This window comes from Plenodomus lingam (genome assembly GCF_022343315.1).
Source record: "Plenodomus lingam strain CAN1 chromosome Unknown scaffold_20, whole genome shotgun sequence".
NCBI classification, from domain to species: Eukaryota; Fungi; Ascomycota; class Dothideomycetes; order Pleosporales; family Leptosphaeriaceae; genus Plenodomus; species Plenodomus lingam.
The window spans coordinates 967490-985249 of record NW_027093974.1 but is presented as its reverse complement, the minus strand read 5'-3'; the positions used below and the strand labels follow the sequence as shown (position 1 = coordinate 985249).

At 40.1% G+C, this 17760-nt stretch overlaps 5 protein-coding genes across 5 annotated transcripts; 2 read left to right on the top strand and 3 right to left on the bottom strand.

Moving 5' to 3' along the window:
- Positions 1–9180: 9180 nt before the first annotated feature.
- IAQ61_011314 (uncharacterized protein) lies at positions 9181–10179 on the top strand (the record flags this gene model as incomplete). The annotated part of the gene is made up of 1 exon (XM_003843814.2): positions 9181–10179. The coding sequence occupies one exon, from the start codon at positions 9181–9183 to the stop codon at positions 10177–10179; it is 999 nt and encodes a 332-aa protein (XP_003843862.2).
- A 1384-nt stretch (positions 10180–11563) lies between these two features.
- IAQ61_011313 (uncharacterized protein) lies at positions 11564–12077 on the bottom strand (the record flags this gene model as incomplete). The annotated part of the gene is made up of 2 exons (XM_066099145.1): positions 11564–11657; positions 11872–12077. The coding sequence occupies 2 exons, from the start codon at positions 12075–12077 to the stop codon at positions 11564–11566; spliced, it is 300 nt and encodes a 99-aa protein (XP_065950664.1).
- Positions 12078–13022: 945 nt separating this feature from the next.
- IAQ61_011312 (uncharacterized protein) lies at positions 13023–15203 on the bottom strand (the record flags this gene model as incomplete). The annotated part of the gene is made up of 3 exons (XM_003843812.2): positions 13023–14149; positions 14202–14895; positions 14973–15203. 3 exons carry the CDS (start codon positions 15201–15203, stop codon positions 13023–13025), a joined length of 2052 nt encoding a protein of 683 aa, XP_003843860.2.
- Positions 15204–15924: 721 nt separating this feature from the next.
- IAQ61_011311 (uncharacterized protein) lies at positions 15925–16438 on the bottom strand (the record flags this gene model as incomplete). The annotated part of the gene is made up of 4 exons (XM_066099144.1): positions 15925–15990; positions 16043–16068; positions 16134–16224; positions 16415–16438. The coding sequence occupies 4 exons, from the start codon at positions 16436–16438 to the stop codon at positions 15925–15927; spliced, it is 207 nt and encodes a 68-aa protein (XP_065950663.1).
- Positions 16439–16790: 352 nt separating this feature from the next.
- On the top strand, positions 16791–17269 carry IAQ61_011310 (uncharacterized protein; the record flags this gene model as incomplete). The annotated part of the gene is made up of 2 exons (XM_003843811.2): positions 16791–16865; positions 16922–17269. The coding sequence occupies 2 exons, from the start codon at positions 16791–16793 to the stop codon at positions 17267–17269; spliced, it is 423 nt and encodes a 140-aa protein (XP_003843859.2).
- Between the last annotated feature and the right edge of the window lie 491 nt (positions 17270–17760).

Here is a 17760-nt window from a genome sequence, read left to right as displayed (position 1 = left end):
AGCTACCTAATTATAAGCTATAAGGTTAAGGTTTTCCTAGTAAAGGTAAAGGTTAGTATTATCCTTATTAATAGAAAGCAATAAAACGTTCTATAGATAGTTTAGTAGGCAGGTTAGTAGATTAATAATAATTACTACCTACCTTACTACTTACCTTACTACCTACCTACTAATATTAACACTATTTTATACCTAATTATTATACCTTATAGCCTTATTATTTACCTATACTTCCTCTAGAGTCTCTTTTTCCTATATATAAAATAGTTCTAGTTAGAAGCCTTTATAAACTATACCTTAAAATATTACACTACTAAAGTTTTTAAGTAGTAGGTAGCTTAAATTAAATAGATTAGAACCTTTAAGCTAGCTTACCTTTTGCTACTAATAGTAGTAATTATAGTTAATAGAGGTTTTATTAGTAAATATAAATATTTGTTATAGACTAGCCTTAAGAGAGAATATAATAAGCGTTGATAATAGTATTTAGTATCTTAAAGGAGAGATAAGCCCTTTATGCCTTTTTATAGGTGTCTAGTGTGTTCGCTTAGTAGTAGTGTTAGACTTAGTCTATCTTATATTAGACCTAGGCTTAGGTATAAGCCTAAGTCCTTTATATACCCCTAACCTTCCCCTATAAACTATCGTGAAATTATCTTTCTAGGGGTCTAGGGTTATATCTTTATCCTCTATAATCTATATTAGGCTTTATTACTATATTTTTTAGTTTTATTATTATATCTTTATATTCCTTCTTAATTTATAATAGGCCTATATATTAAGTAGTACACGCGTGTAGCGTCTATACGCTTATTTTAGCACCCTACTATAAAAGTTCTAATATAGCTATCCCCCCCTACTATAAATTTCCTAACTTACTTTATTATATAATAGATTTTCCCTACTAATTAGCCCTTTCTCTAATCTTTTTCTATTAATCCTGCCTATCTAGTCTATATTATATCTTTATTTATAGCTACTAGTGCTAGTAGTAGGGATCTACTATAAGGTAGTTAGACCCTACGCTAGGCCTACTAAGATAAGGTGCATACTTCTAATATTCTCCCTATATTTCCTACACTAACTTTTTATTTAGCACATATCTCCCTAAACCTAGTTACTTAGTAGCTTTATTATTTCTAGTAACTTAGATAATAAGGAATATAATAGTAGCTTTATAAAGCTACTTCCCTATAATTAGTATATTAACTAGCTTTATCTCTTTAGTAAGTATAACTATTAAGAGGGTAGTAGTAAGTTCCCCTTAATTTTTATTTCCTTTATAGCAAGTTCTAACTATATCTAGGGCGCTTATATAAGTTATACTATTATAGCTATAAGACTTATACTTAGTTAGAAGCTATCCTTACTAATAATCCTAATATCTACTAAGCCCTCTATAACTAGCTTTAGTTTTATTATAGTTACTAGGAGGATCGCCTTTATATTATAAAGAAGGGGACCCTTAGCACTTTTATAGGGAAACCTACTAAAGGCACCTATTACTAGTTTATACTATAGTTCTACTAGCTCTACTATTATTTTAAGGATCTTATATTAAGGGCTTAAACTAATAATACTATTACTCTACTTACCCCTACTACTTACTTATACGCCTATAATTAGTATTAGCTTAGCGCTATTATTCTATCTACTACTAGTGCTCTAGTATTTTCTCTTTAGTCTACTATTACGCCTTTATATAGTAGTTATAGTAATAATAATATTATATAGCTTGCTACTACTACTAGTATTACCTTCTAGTATATTAACTAGTATATAAATAAGACCTAGGCCTAAACTAACCTTTATATTAATAGGCTTAAGAGCGCTACTAAGCGCACTACCTAAGGTATTAAGACTCTTATTATTAGTATTAGTTTTCCCTTATTCCCTTTATATCTATTCTAATATTTATTTTCTTTAGGCCTAGGGTACTATATATTAGTAAGCTATTAAAGCACTACCCTCCTCCTAACGCTGCTACTACTACTGCTTATACTTATTAACTAAGTTATCCCCTACCTACGCTATACGTAAGCGTTACTACTATTACTAAGAGATATAGAGGCGTTAGAATAATATAAATAATAGTTTAGGGGGGGCTAAAGGGGGGTTAGTTATAAATAGTAATAGTATAGATACTACTACCTAATTATTAGCTATATTATAAAACTTTAGTAGTAGAGCACTTACTTAGAGTGTTATAAGGATAATTAAAAGATTTCTCTAATACCTTTCTATTTCTTAATTATAATAAAGGTCTAAGTTATTATTCTAGTTTCCTTTTACCCTTACTTCCTAGTTTTTATATATATTAGGCTATTATTATACGCAGTATCCCTATACTATTCCTTAAACCTATCTAGAGCCTTAGTATCCTACACTACCTCTAGCAGGTGCTATATTAGATTAATATACCCCTTCTATTTTACTAGGACTTAATACTTCCCTTTTCCTCTTATATTCTTTATATAAAGGATCTCTTCTACTTCCTATTTATCTAGTATTGTATCTTTATTTTCTAGAGTAACTATTAGACCTAGTTATAAGTCCTAAAGCTTCTAGCTTAGTAGTAGGTTATTAGCAGCTCTCTCTAGTAGATCTATATATATAGTCTTATATAAGCTCCCTAGTAAGTCTAATACTACTATAAGTAGAGTAGGAACTTCTATTACTTTATACTTTACCTATAGCTAGTTAAACTTTTTACTTAGTTAGTTTATCTTTATATTATATATTATAAACTAAACTATATTACCTTTTAGGAACTTTTTAGCTAGCTATTAGGACTAGTTTATTACTTCTTATTATTATTACTATTAGAATATAATAGCTACTTATACTAGCTCTACACCCCTCTATAGGTGTAACAAGAACGCTATAGCCTCCCTATAAGGATTCTTAGGCTTTACTAGTAGTAATATTAACTTTTATAGCGTGTCTATAGTATACCTATTTAAAAGTAGATTTAAGCTAATACTAGTTATACTAGAGTCCCTATTATTAAGTATAAGTTAGTAGGCTAGTAGGTAGTTAGGCTAGTTAGTCTACTTAAAGCATACTATTATACGCAGCACTACCTACACCTCTTAGTTTGCCTGCTCTATCCTGCTATCTATCTAGGGGTAGTATATAGTAGACAGTAACTAGTTTATCTTTATTATCTAGTATAATATTATCTAGAAGGATCCTAACTAGTCTAAGCCTTAGTTAGTAATAATAGAGGATAGGAAGCCCTAGAACTACTACTAGTTGTCCTAGAAGATCCTTATATAATAATTAGCTACTATAGAGACTGTTGCTTTAAGCTAAATATATTTAGACAATCTATTAGTAATAACTAATAGGAACTAAGGTTTACTATTATCTTTTATAGGTAGGTTAACTATAAAATCTATAGATATTTAGGACTAGTATTATAATATAACTAGTATAGGTTATAATAGACCCTATTAGCGCTTCTAGGAGATATAAGTACTATAATAATAGTAGTTCTAAATATACTGCGCAATGTCTCCTAATATTCTATCCTAATAATAGTTATAGCATAGTATTTAAAATATTATATTCTTCCCTAGATATCCTACTAAACCTAATTTATATACTTACTATATAATAGTAGTTATAAGGGGTTCCTATATTAGCAACTAAATAACGCCTCTCTAAAGTAAAGTGCTGTGTGCGCTAATTATATAGTCCCCTATCTATTACTTTGTATTAGCTAAAACTAGGAAAGACCTAGCGCCTTTCTAAACTATATTAAGACGCACTTAGTATATCTTATCTTCTAATACTACTTTATCCTATAGTGTCTATATATATAGGTTAGTAAAGAGGCTAGTGCCCTTTAGTAACTTAGACGCCTCCTCTACTTCTAACACTGTAACCTAGATTAATTTAGGGCGTATTACTAACTATAGTATTACTTTAAAGGAGTTTAAATCTTATAGTCGCCTGCTTAAGGTATTAGGTTATCCTATAAGATAGCTAGGTCTATACTATAGGATATACTAGTATTTTAAAAGTTCCTCTACCTAGTAGCACTATTACTTGCTTAAGCTTTAAAGGCTAGTAAAGTACTCTAGGTTTTTATAGTTTATAAATATTATAAATAGCTTATAAATACTTTATAGCTCTACTAACTAACTTTTAAGACACTCTATAATAGCTAGTAATTCCTTATTATATATAGTATAGTTTTGTCTCTCTAGCGTTAGTACTATAGAGTAGTAAGTAACTAGGCACTAGACGCCCCTAACTTTTTATAATAAGCAACCCCTAAGAGCGTATCCTAAATAGTCTACTTCTAATAATATTTCTTTAGCTAGGTCCTATTATATTAGTACTAGTCTAGATATAAATACCTTTTTTAGTGTATTAAATACACTCTATTCTTTCTCTCCCTATTAGAAAGGGGTGTCCTTCCTAGTTAGTTAGTTTAAAGGCGCTGCTACTTTAGAAAACTTTATAATAAAATTATAGTAGAAGTTAGCAAAACCTAGAAAACTTCTTACCTCTCTTATATTCCTAGGGGGTTCCTATTCCTATACTGCCCTAAGCTTTTTAGGGTTAGGTCTAAGTAATTTACCCGCCTTAATAATATAGCCTAGGTAGTATACCTCCTTAATACTAAACGCACACTTCTCTAAGTCTAGATATAGTCCTACTTCTTTTAATAGCGTAAGTATACACTTTACTTTTTCTATATAGTTAAACTAGTCTCCTCCTAAATAAATTAGGATATTATTAAGGTAGGCTATTATATATAATCTAAGTAACTCTATAAGCGTAGTATTAATATATTATTAGAAAGTAGATAGCGCACTACTAAGACTAAATAGATATACTAACTATTTATATAACCTAAACTAGGTATAGAAAGCTATTAAGGACTTATAACCTTCTACTATTCTAACTTTATAAAAGGTAGCGTAAATATCTACTTTTGTAAACTAATTTACACTAGATAGTATACGCAAAGTTTCCTTAATAAGTAGTAGTAGATATTAGTCTAATATTATTATACTATTAAGTATCTAGTAATCTATATAAAGACGCTAACTGCCTAATAGCTTCTTTACTAGTAATACTAGAGCTCTAGCTATAGAAGAGCTTGCTTAAATCTAGCCCTTATCTATTAATCTAGTAAGTTGTGTTCTTAGTTCTAGCAATTAATTATAAGATATAGGGTACAGGGGACCCTATAGGGGGTTAGGCTAGGTTCTATCTAGGAGAGTTATTAACTAAATATAGTAATCTATACTACCTTAATAAGGTAGTAAACTATTTACTAACTCCTTATTAAACAGGTCCTTAAACTCTTGTAGTTCTAGTAGCAACTTTATCTTTCTAGTTTTATACTTAGGTTTATAAGGAACTATATTATTAGTAATATAGATAGTATATATATTAATAGGACTTCCCTTATTAATACTTCCTAGATATTTTATTAGGCGTAAGTTATATATTACTTATAAGATATCTAGTATATTTATTATAAAAATTTGTACCTATATATCTTCCTATTAGGGTCCTTAATTTAGTAACCCTACTATAACTAAACCTAAGATAATAGAGATATAGGTAGGATATAGGCGTCTCCTACTCTCTTATACTACTATATTACCTACCTTCCTAATTATTAATTTGCCTTATAGAATATCTATAACAACGCCCTCTCTATATAGCTATAGTCTACCTAGTATTAGTTAATAAGAGAGACTAGGTACTATATAGGCTAAAAGCTAAGACTACTAACTATCTAAATTATAGTCTAATACTACTAACTATAAAATTCTTATACCCTTAGTAATTCCCTAGGTATGTTATAAGGGTTATAGGGGAATATCTATAAAGTTCCTACTAATCTATCTTACTAACTTTTCCTTAACTACACTAAAATACTAGCACCCTAAATTAACTATTACTTGCACGTTCTCTACTCTACCTAGAAGGAGAGAAATAAAGAAAGGAGGATTATTTAACCTAGCCTTAATATCTAGGGGACACTTAATAGCCTCTACTATTAATAATTCCTCTATTATAGTATCCTCCTTATACCCCTAACTTAGCCTAAAGTTAGAGGTAGCTAGTTTCCTAAATTAGGGCTACTTACTAATACTATAACTATCTTAACACCTACTAGTTATAGTAATAGGGTATTAGGGTATACATATATAAAATAACTACCCTATCCACACTAGGTATAGACCTTTGCTAGTTTCTATATATTAAATAGGTCCTATAGGATCTAGTTAGGATATAATATTAGTAGTTTAGTAAGTGCACTTAATAAGGCTACTACCTCTACTATATTTATATTGCTATCCTAGTCTAAGTTAGACTTCTACTAGGGTTCCTTAGACTTACTAGCCTAAAGAAAGCCTAGTTCTAGAGAGGCTATTTTAATATCTACTATAATTATCTTATATTCCTTTATAGCTATATTATAGTTTATCCTAGAGACTCTCCTATTAAGGGAAACTAAGCGTATATAACTATTAAGAGATTACTAAAGTTATAAAAGCTTCTATTTATTATCCTAGTATAAACCTCCTAACTATATAAGGAGCTATATAAAATTTATAAAGAACTTTATAAAAGGCTAATTTTAGCCCTAATATAAGTATTCTAATATAACTTAGGCGCACTCCTACCTATAATAGTTACTATAATAGAATACTAGGTAGTTAAGAAACCTACCTATATCCTAATACTTACGTGCACTATCCTTAAAGTATAGTGCTATAGCGCACTAGACTATAGGTAATAACTAGGACTAAATATATATAAACCTTACCTCCTTATCCCTAATAAAGACCTTATCTATATATAGTTTAAACTTTATAGTTATTTACTAGGAGAAGAAGTTTACCTTAGTACTATTATATAGCAAGCTAACTAGGAAGGGTTTATAATATAAGGCAGGAGAGGGTAGAGGCAGTATATTATTAAACCTAGCAGGCTTAGAGGAGGGTTAGGATAGAATCTAATTACGTATTTCTTTATTCTTGTTAATATAGTATAGCTATTATAGTAGAGTCTTAAGCCTATTATTCTATTAATCTATAGACCTATTATATTAGCCTTTCTACTATATTAGGTTGCACCTAGTTATTCTAAATATCTAGCGCGTCTATCTCTTATTACTATTATAGTATATTTAGAAGAAGATACTAAAATATTATAGACTAGCCTTAAGGGAGAATATAATAAGCGTTAATAATAGTATTTAGTATCTTAAAGGAGAGATAAGCCCTCTACACCTTTTTATAGGTATCTAGTGTGTTCGCTTAGTAGTAGTGTTAGACTTGGTCTATCTTGTGTTAGACCTAGGCTTAGGTATAAGCCCAAGTCCTTCACAATATTACGCCTATTAGGGACTCCCTAAGTACCTACTCTATAAATATTAATTAATTAAGTTAGTATTAGGTATTAAGTTAAGGCTTTTAAGGTAGTATAGTTTAGGTAACCTCCTCCTACTTTAATACCTTATAACCTATAGTATATAGTATATATACCCTAAGCTTATTACTTACTTTATTAATAATATACTAATAAAGGGTCTCCTAGTTATTATTACTTACTACTATCTCTACTAAGGCGTTAGTAATATTAGAGCCCTTAGGGAACTGTTTATAATAATTATAGTAAGTCTCCTTTAGTAGGAGTTAAAGTAGTTAGGCTAGAGGTAGAGAACGTAGAGCTACTATATAGGCTATACTAGCTTAATTAAGAAGTCTCTTTATAAATATATACGCCCCTATAAGTAAGATAGGTAGCTATTTTAATATTATAGTCTACCTAATACCTTAATAATAAAGGGTAATAATAGTAGAGCGCGTCTTGCGTAAATACTTAATACTATAAGGCATCTTAAGCTTAAATACCGCGGCTAAAATTAATAGATTGTGTGGTTAAGGATGCTTTGTTTCGCCACAGTGGGTCCAATCACATGACTCACAAACTAGGCGAGATAATGAGTACAAAACGCTATGCCTTGCACCAGACGTGGGGAACACGGGGACCCAAAAGTCTGATCAACAATGACACTATCCAGATGTCATCTTTGCGGTCAGAAGCCACCGCTCACCACTTTGGCGGCTTACCGGCACATGATTGCTCTACAAGGCGATGTTCGCTTCCTTCGCCGTCACACAATGCTGAACACTTGCCACTCGACGGAGAAAGATCCTGCGAATCGGTTTGCCGTGGACTGACAGGGAAGCCAAGCTGACCCGTGGCTCGTATTTGCGCCTGGATTCCTAGTCCTGGTGTTCAAATATTGGTAAATGTTTTGGGGACCGTCGAGTCAGTAGAGTTTTCAGGAGTGTCGCATTTGCAAGCATCAGGCCTGGTGCTGAGCCACGGCTCGACGTGACCGACGATCAACATAGCACGATACATTGCCGCCGTTTGCGCGACTGCGCACCGAAGATGTCGAACCAAGGATGAGCGGTTGCGCTGCCATGGCCGTCTCACGTCAAGGTTGGTTACACTGCCAACTTTGCATCATTCGAGCTGGCTGCGAAGGTTCTTGCGACCCGCCTGCTGGTTGGTGGACAAAGGGGATCTTCACGGCGGTCAGCACGCAGCACGCAGCCTCGCCTTGCCCGGCAGACCGCCCAACGGACCGCGCCACGGGTCCAGCATCGTGGCACAGGGTATGATGCCGCGAATGAGGTTATCTATGAGCATGTATGTAAAGTGGAGCGCTGCCCCGGATTTTTAGGAGGCTTTGTGCATGTTGACAGCGGCTTCTTTGTCCTGGTCAACAAACGGCGTTCGTGCAACCCCGTTCCGAGCACTCGAGAGAAAAGGAGGCGAGATTGGAACAGGTCCCACCGAGTCGGACCGGATCTTGGTCCTGTTTTGGTATCCAACATCTTCAACTTCCCATCTGGATATGTGACCAAAGGGACTATGGCGCCTGTCAGCAGTCTGGTCCCATTCGGTCTTGAAAAGCGGTTTCCAAGGCCAGTCACGACACGAACCTCGCCACCGACAAGAGACAGTTTGAGCCCTGAGGGTGGCTTCCTCGAGGCATGGGCGCAAGGCTACAATGTGGGAAGCTTGATCATCCTCATCTTGATCGTGTTTTGTAATTATCGATCGGGCATATGGCTACACAAGCTCATTCTACTTGAAGTGAGCAGTTGAACAAAAGAGGTTTTGCGCATGACTGACGTCCAACAGCTCGTCCTTGCCCTGTGGCATGGCACATTCATCTTCATCGATGATCCATACTATGGCTGGTACCTTTCAGCAACTGCAACTCTCCTCTTCATCTCTTACTTTCTCCACAACGTTGTTTCCTGGCTGAAGATCCGCCCGTTTTTGCCCCGTTCAGGCTCCCGCTTCTTCATCATCTCACTCCTCTGTGTCCAGCCTTTCTGGGTCGCCGAAGCCTGGTCCAACTTTGAATACTTCAACTCTCTCGGATCCGAAGTCAACGTCCAAATGCGCCCGTGGGAAGCTTTGCTCCGCGACCCTTGGTGGATCTTCACCACCTGGAAGCTAATCGATGCCATCAAGAAGACGTATAATTTCAAGCTCAAGGCGCTGATCAAGATCAACCGACGATTCGGCGTCATGCTGCTCTGCATGTTCCTCTCCATCGTCTTCCTCCTAACAGACGTCGTCATCAGTGCTGCAAAAGTCTCGGCAAACAGCGGCATCAACCCTTACTGGCGCTTCGCCCTTGTCTTCAAATGTGCCTCCGACACCATTTTCCTCGACGACTTCAAGTCCGTCCTCGACGACATTGTCATGCGCAAATTCAGCTCCGGAGCCGGCACAGCCCGCCGCCACTCCCTCACTGCCAATCGTAGCGGGGTCTCGCGCTGTGCTTCGCGCGGCGAAGACTTTCTCGAATGCACCTTTCTCGAGGACCCCGTCATCAAGCCCGCCCAACCCTCACCTGACGACGCAACCTCATCGAGCTCAAGGCGACAGAGACTGTTGAAGCCCTTTGCAGGCACCAAAACTAGCCGCCGCCTTGTACCGACGATCCAGGTCCAGCATGAGATTGCAGTTACCTCGCAGGACAGGACCGAGCGCCAGGATAGCCCTAGTAGCCAGAATCCAATGCTGCCGCGCCCGGTACGTGCAATGTATAGTCGAAATCAGAGGTCTAGCGATAGCGATGGGAGTTTGTTGAATGGGCGGATGGTTTGAACGGATGGCGGCATTTGTTCCTTTGCGAATCTGTTCGTTACTCGACCGGAAATGGCGTGTATTACAAAAGGTTACAGAGAGCGTGGTAGGTCTCACAGACTTCAAGACTACAGCACATGCTGTCTAGTCTGTATAGCTTCTCGAAGCGCTTACATGTCGCCGAGTACGACTGCACCGTCGGCCATATACCCGGCCAACGCGAGCTCCTAAGCTACGCACCTGCGCAATCCTGTCCCCGAGTCCTCATCGGCCACACTGGAGACGCTGGTCCATGACTAGATACATTTCTACATTACACACACCCAGCTATACTGCCAAGCAGTGCCTCACTCGCCGTCTACCGGCAACTATGTATGCTAGGCAGCATGAAGTACAAGGATATACGCCCCGAAGAATTTCCTGGTACCATTCAGCACCATCACAATCCAACGCTCTCTAATCGACACCAACACCGCTTCCCCACACCACCACCACAATGGTTTCCCCTCCACACCCCACTACAGAAAAAAAATCAATATCCTGCATCGCTACCTCAACTTCAGCCCGCGTCAGCCCCCTCCCGGCTGTCACCTACCACAGCACAGCACCACTGCTGTGCTGGGAAACTTCACATACAGCCCTGGCTGTAAAAACAACTTGCGGTAGAGCTTTTCGCAGCGTTTGATTGTCTTCGTTATACACTGGTAATCTTGTGCGGGGGGTTGGAAGCGAGCAGATGGGGCGGCGGCGCGCTGGTGCATGGGGTGGAGGATATGGCGTGTGGGAGGACTGTGGGGGGAAGTTCAGTTGGAGAGGGGATTTCAGCATGGAGGATATAGTGGGGTTTTATGGGTAGGGGATGGGAGTGTGGTGGGGGTTGATCAGGAGGAGGAGGAGGAGGCGGTGGTGGTGATGGAAGTAGAAGTAGAAGTAGAATACATCAGCGGCCGATTTTATAAAAGATCGGTATTTTAGAGAAAGGCGAAGACTTTGGAGCAGATCATGAGTGCCAGGCTGTGCACAGAGGAACTTGAGCGGAAAAAGGAGGTGGGTAGGCTGTGTGGGGATGATAGTTTTGAGTCATGGATAGGTTTGGATGTTTGTGGATGTGGTAGGTGGTGTGAAGATGTGGTTTGTGGTTTCTGTTTGCTTTGTGCTCTAATTTGGGGGGCAGGGGAGAAGGTAATGTAATGTAGTATGTAGTATTTCTTCAAGGATGTTGGCGTTTTTTTTGTTTCTATGGTATGTTATGGTATGGTAGGCTTTTGGTTGGGCTTGATTGACTTGTTCTGGTCTTGACTTGTCTCTTATTCTCCTCTGTCCCCCTCATTCTCTCCCCCCTCCATCCCATCCAATCTCTACCCCCTACACCGTCGTCTCACAAACTGCCTTGAACGCAAATTCCCTAATAGCAGTCTGGTTGTATACTCCTATGCCTTTCTCCAAACCCCTCGTTCTGACCCTCAAAGAGTTTCATCAAGGCGTTCGCAAGCGTGAGTCTAGAAAGAAAAGATCAGCGAGAACAGCGATGACGTCAAAGAATATAAATATTCAAAAGCGTATATACTGATAACCTCGTGCACTAGAGGTAAAAATGCGGAATAGTATGCTTTTTTGGGATTTTTATGCGTTGTTGTGTATAGAAGATTGGATTCGGTGTATCGAGGGGATTGGAGGTTGGTTGTGTGGAAGGTTGAAAGTGGGTTTACTGACTTTTTTTCTTGTACGTACTGGTAATAGGATGGGTGCGTGATTGGAGACTTATCGGGGTGCTCTGTGGGTGTGTATTCATCAGCAATGGATATGTCTTTCCGGTAAACGCTATTTGCGGAGGATATATCTGCCGTGCTGGCAATGAGTATGTGGAAAATAAGATGGTCGATATGCTTGAAGTTAATAGATCCACTACAAATCTGCATCTTCGCAGGATTCGTGACGAGAGGCAAGGTAATGCTTCACTTTGGATATTTGCGGCAGATGACGGCAATGTAGGAGTACCTACATATATAGCCAGTCCTCAAAACAACTTGGTTGTCTCGAATATATCGGGGTTTTAGAGTTTCGGGAGCATTGCATTGAGTTAGGGTCCGCATGTTGCATAATGTTGAGCGTTGATTCCTTGGTAGCGGGCTTAGGCTGGGATGGGTGAAAGGCGCGTTTTGATGTTCAAGATGAGCCATCCCAATGAATTTTTTTGAGATATGAGGCAACAACTAACATTTGCAGGACTTTTGTGCAGAATCCATGGAGGCCAGTTACTAGTAAGCAAGCCAGCCATAATGCCTGACATGATGAATATACGGTAAATCTTGTCCAGCTGAAACGAATCTGTAGGAGACTTGCAAGGCTAGGCTACACATGTATTAATCGTATCATGGGTGCATGTCATAAGAGATAAATGCCATCGAAGTCCTCCATTATCGGGCCGTCAGTGACATGCAGCTCTAAAGGACTTTTGAGAGCAAACCAATTAGCGCTTCGGTCCACATTTCTGGGTCATGAGCTGCGGCACAGCATTCCAGCGGTTCCGTATCATGAGGCCTGGCGCGAGAAACATGTCGAACGGCTCCTTCAGGATTCTATCCAATAGTGAAGACTTTGGTGAAGCGAGAGGAGCGGGTATGTGATGGAAGTTTCTTAGCGACATTGGCCATTTGTAATCCGCCCAATTTTTCCGCAATGGCGAGTTTGAGCTTGCTTGGAATAATCGGAACAGCTTGCTTGTCGTCCCAATATCTCTCTTGAATTTCAAGTGCAGAATCACATGTTTTTCCATAAATCACGCCAAATAACAGCGCGCCCATGCAAAGTGAACAGTCAATTTGGTGAGTTTAATTGTGCCCAAAAAGAGCCTGTTTCGAATTTCAGATCCAGCCAGGCGGAGCTCGCAGCTCGTTTTCGCGAATTGGTGAAGGAAGGGTTTGACCCGACACTCGCCATCCTTGTTTTGGATGGAGTCTAATCCTAATGCTCTTTCTCCTATTTTTCAAACTACCCTTTCTGATTCCTTGAGATCTGAATTGTCTCTGCGTATCCTTTGGTAGACTGTACAGTAATGCTGGCATTGCTGAAGTCTTCCACATACCCATCTCTTCGTCTGTGGCCTTTGAAGTCTTTACCATTGTCGCAATCAAGAAAACAAGGCTGAAGCAAAGTAGAGCAAGTGGAAATATCAGCCACTCGAGGTGCACCGCAATGAAGGTGGTTTGTGTATACGCTGTGCCTCGCACAAAGTCGTGGCTTGTGTGTGACCTAATGGTATTCGTCATAGATGTGGCCAATCGTTCGACGTACTTAGTGATGTTGTTAGGTGCCAACCATGAGCATCCGGCACCGAGGCGTAGGTGGTTGTAGTCCCATGCATATATCGCGATGCGCCACCACGAGACAGCTGTCGAATTTGCAACTGTGATCGTTGACGGGAACATGTCGTCAAAGAGCGCTTGAGCCTTTGAGTGAGTGCCATTTGAGGTCCCATAGTCCGGCGATCCAGCTTTCATCCATGGTGGTCGAATAGTAATATTTCCATGGAACTGAGTGAAAACTGATACTGAATCTTCTGAAACCTCGAGGTAGGCTTCCCGGGGATATGGTTGGTCACGAGCCGTTCTATTCATGAAAGTCCCAATCACAGTTTCCTCATACTTACCTTCCGCATATGAGGACTGAAAGGTTTTGACGCACCATGCAATGATGCACTCTTGGGCAACAGGACGTACGCTTCTATAGACACTGCTCGCGGTGCCATCAGGTGCGCTGACAATTAGAGCATCAAGGACCGGAGAATAGATATCCTGAAACTTCACCGATCCGTTAAAGAACGGGACAGATGAGAAGGGGAAAATCGAATTGAAAGGTGCGGTAAGTGATAGCGTTCGCAACAGCAAGGCCTCTCCCTCAGATGTGGCGTTAGAGACCTGATCGGTTCTATACCCGGACATGAGCATCGGTGCATCACTGGTGGCGTTCAACCAGTAGCCACACGAAGTCCCTGAATATCGTAATCAGCGCACACGTTTAGGTCAATGCTAGGATGAATATACCTGTTGGATAATGACTTGAATTGTATTTCACCGTCGATATCCAGTCCAGTTTTGTTTCCAGACAGGCATATGTAAGTAGTTCAGAGACATCGGCACAAGCGCTACAAAAGCCAAGAGAGTCATATGTATCCCATTCGCACCGACTGGACGGACAGGATAGCGGTATTTCTGGCCTTTTTCCGTTGCCAAAAGCCAACGGAGAGCTACCGTTGTAGTAGAAGTACATTTCCGTGGTCTGTTGAAGGTAGACATCTAGCCGACTAGCTGGTACTCCGTCTATATATAACTTTCCAATTTCGCTTTCATATTGTACGACTCGAGGTATTTCGCCATATCCTTGGATTACCCATCGTTCCGGTAAATCGATGACCTGTTGGAAGAACGTATCGGTCACTAATAGGAGAAGTGTCAAGACTGCACCAAGTGCAGCTAGCGACTTCCCTCGAGTCCGAAAGAGAAGCAAAAAAGAGCCCCATGCACCGCGAGACGCTTTGTCAAAAATTTCGAAGTCGACAATTTCCTTGGATTTGCTTCCACCAAACCATGCCCATTTTAGTTGTCCAATGGCTTCAGATATGGGAAGAATCAGAGCAGCAGATGCTACCTTTGACAAGGCATTGCTGATGGAAAGAGCTAGCGGAAATGTACTGAGGGGTTGGTCTCGAGAGTGCACACAGATGCCGATCATGGCGCCCTAGGTATAGAGAAATAAGATTTTATGTTACAGTGGAGTTCATTCGAATTGGAATTAGGGGTCGACTTAGTACGTACCATACATATTGCGCTTGCCACCCAACTTATAATCTCAAAGAACCAGCGCTTAATTATGTTCTGAGATGAATTATACTGCGCAAGTCTTCGCTCGAAACGTTGAGCGATGTCAAGCGTAGACTTCTCCTGGGACTTCTCCTGAAGTGGTGAAGTGATAAGAACGGTCCGATTGTCCCTAAAAATTTGGGTATGTGAAGCATCAAAATGGACAGGACCCATCACCGGCGCCATGTAGAATGTGAGGTGGTCGAAGAGAAAGACGATCGGTAGATAATGAAGAATTTCTTTTGACACCACTTGTAATCTGCCGTTCAGGACTGCAGCGCAAAGTCAAAAGTCGATGAATTTGAGGTGAATTGCGTCAGAACCCATGCATATATCTTTTGTGTGGACACAGTGCTGGTGCGGCTAATGACATAGAAATGTAATAGTCGTACTGCGAATTCGACTTGAGAGATACAGTATGCTGCCAATTATAAAATATGTGTTAGCGCCAGTGAAGGCGGTCATGGTCGCGATTGAAAGTTGGCGCTGCGGCACAGCAACTTGCCACGAATCGGCAAGGTGCCACCAACGCGGGATGAATCTAATTTTGAGCTCACGTGTCTTGTACCATCACAGTCTCTTCTCAGCTGCTATTGTGTTATTCGCCGTAAAGCATGTTCATATGGGACGGCACCGGTATAACCATTTGAACATTTCCGCGCATGATATTTTTGAGAATCATCGCGATAAATTATGGGGATTCGTTGGGCCCGGTACGGTAATCGTGGGGCAAGCCGAAAGCTGTGCTAAGATAAATTCATGTCCACCAAAGTTAACGTAGTTCGAGTACTTATGCGAATGGATGGAAGTCCAATGAGATTCAGAAGCTCAGGGCGATGGATCAATTCGTATATACGCAGACGTCCACAAACTGCGAGGAAACGAGGTGCTCTCTGTACATCATTGTTCACTGTTGTCCCGTTCGCGACCGATCATCCTTCTTGTCGGCACTGCTAGAAAAAAAGGGGAAGTTCTGCGACGATAAGTTAAAGAAATATCATATAACAATGATGGATTTTCCCTACTGTATGAAGGTGCGTGTGGTATGCTCCTACACACATGTTGGCTTTGGTGGTGGGCAGACTGAACATTGAGATTCCTGTTGCTGGGACATACCTACCGGTACAGGATACACATGAAACAACCACACAATCAATGCGTCAGTATTAGGCAGGTGTGTATTCCAAGCGCGCAGTCGACGATATGACTATGGATATTTAGTGACATAGCTCAAACGTAGTGCATCTATTGCTGTGCGATATGTGAACGGCGTGCATAGCGGTGCGAATCCTGCAATACTCCGCAAGCATGGTTGCAACAGAGCACATGAAGCTGTTGTTTTGTCCGCAACGGCTATGCATGTGGTAAGAGTGGTTGCATTGGCGCTGATAACCAACCTCATTGATCCATAAGCGCTTCATGGAGGAATGTGATTGGCTGCCCACCTCACCACTCTCTTTCAGGTTACATCAGCGATTGAACGCAAACTCGATCGGTATGATCTACGACGGGGTTTTCAAACCAATAGAGACAGGCAGTCCCATCGTTGGAGTATGGGTTCTATCTCGACAGCGAAGCGAACAGTCATGTCAGCTGAAATCGAGTGCATGGACAAATGCCCACATGTCTCGCAACTTGTTAACTTCGTCAAGGATTGAAGTTCGCCACTGTATCCCCATATTTACGATCATCGTTCTCTTTAGCCTGAGCCTCACAGTCTTAGTGCCATAGACGACCCAAGTTTCACCGCGACTCTTCAATATCTCCAACAACATGTACAGTTGTACTATCCTTCTTCTGGGATCTATAATTCTCACCGTCTTTGCCGCCCCAGTACCTTTGGATGCTGTAGGTTGATGCTTTGAGTCCATCGCTAGCAGGACCTGAACTAACATTGATCTCAGGGTCTAGTAAAGAAAGACTTCGCTGTCAAGCCTCGAAGTGGCTTGTCGGTAACACACATGATCCAGGATCTCATGGAGCGTTCAACGGTCGTCAAGACTGCGCAGTCAAAAACAGATTACGATGTCGTGTCCGAAATCAACCATGAAGGAGAAGAAAAGGCAGAGTCAGAGTTCGATACGGTTAAGGTGCTGAATGAAAGAGGCATTATTCGCACCTTCGGGGGCAACAAGAGAGGAATAACGCGACCCTCCGGAGGCAGTAAGAGGGGGATAACACGACCCTCCGGAGGCAGCAAGAGGGGAATAACACGACCCTCCGGAGGCAGCAAGAGAGATTTGACTGAATGAGCTTTCAGTCATCTATCCGGGTCATGAGTGGATATAAGCAATGATCAGTTCCAACATCTGGACCTTTTGGTTTCCTACTCTTCATGCCTCGCCTCATTTTTGGCGTGTGGGACACTATGATTATTGTCATTGTTATTTTCTCTCTTCGAGTTATATGAACGTATCTGTATTGGTTGCAATTGGATCCAGCCAGCACTACAGTACAAAATCAGTTTACAGTAGCTATATTTATCTAAAGTAGACTAAGAAGTGGTTTAGGTAGAAGAAGTAAACCTAAATAGGGTTTATTAAACTATATATTCTATAAAAGTTAACTACTTTTATTTCTACTTCTATTAATCTACTAGTATTCCGTAGTAATAACTAGTTTCCTACTAACTATTTAAGTATTTTACCCCTCCTTTCTTCAATCTTCTTCACCACCTCCACCACCTCCACCACCACCTCTATTATTACCACCTCTACTACCTATACCACCACCTCTATCACCA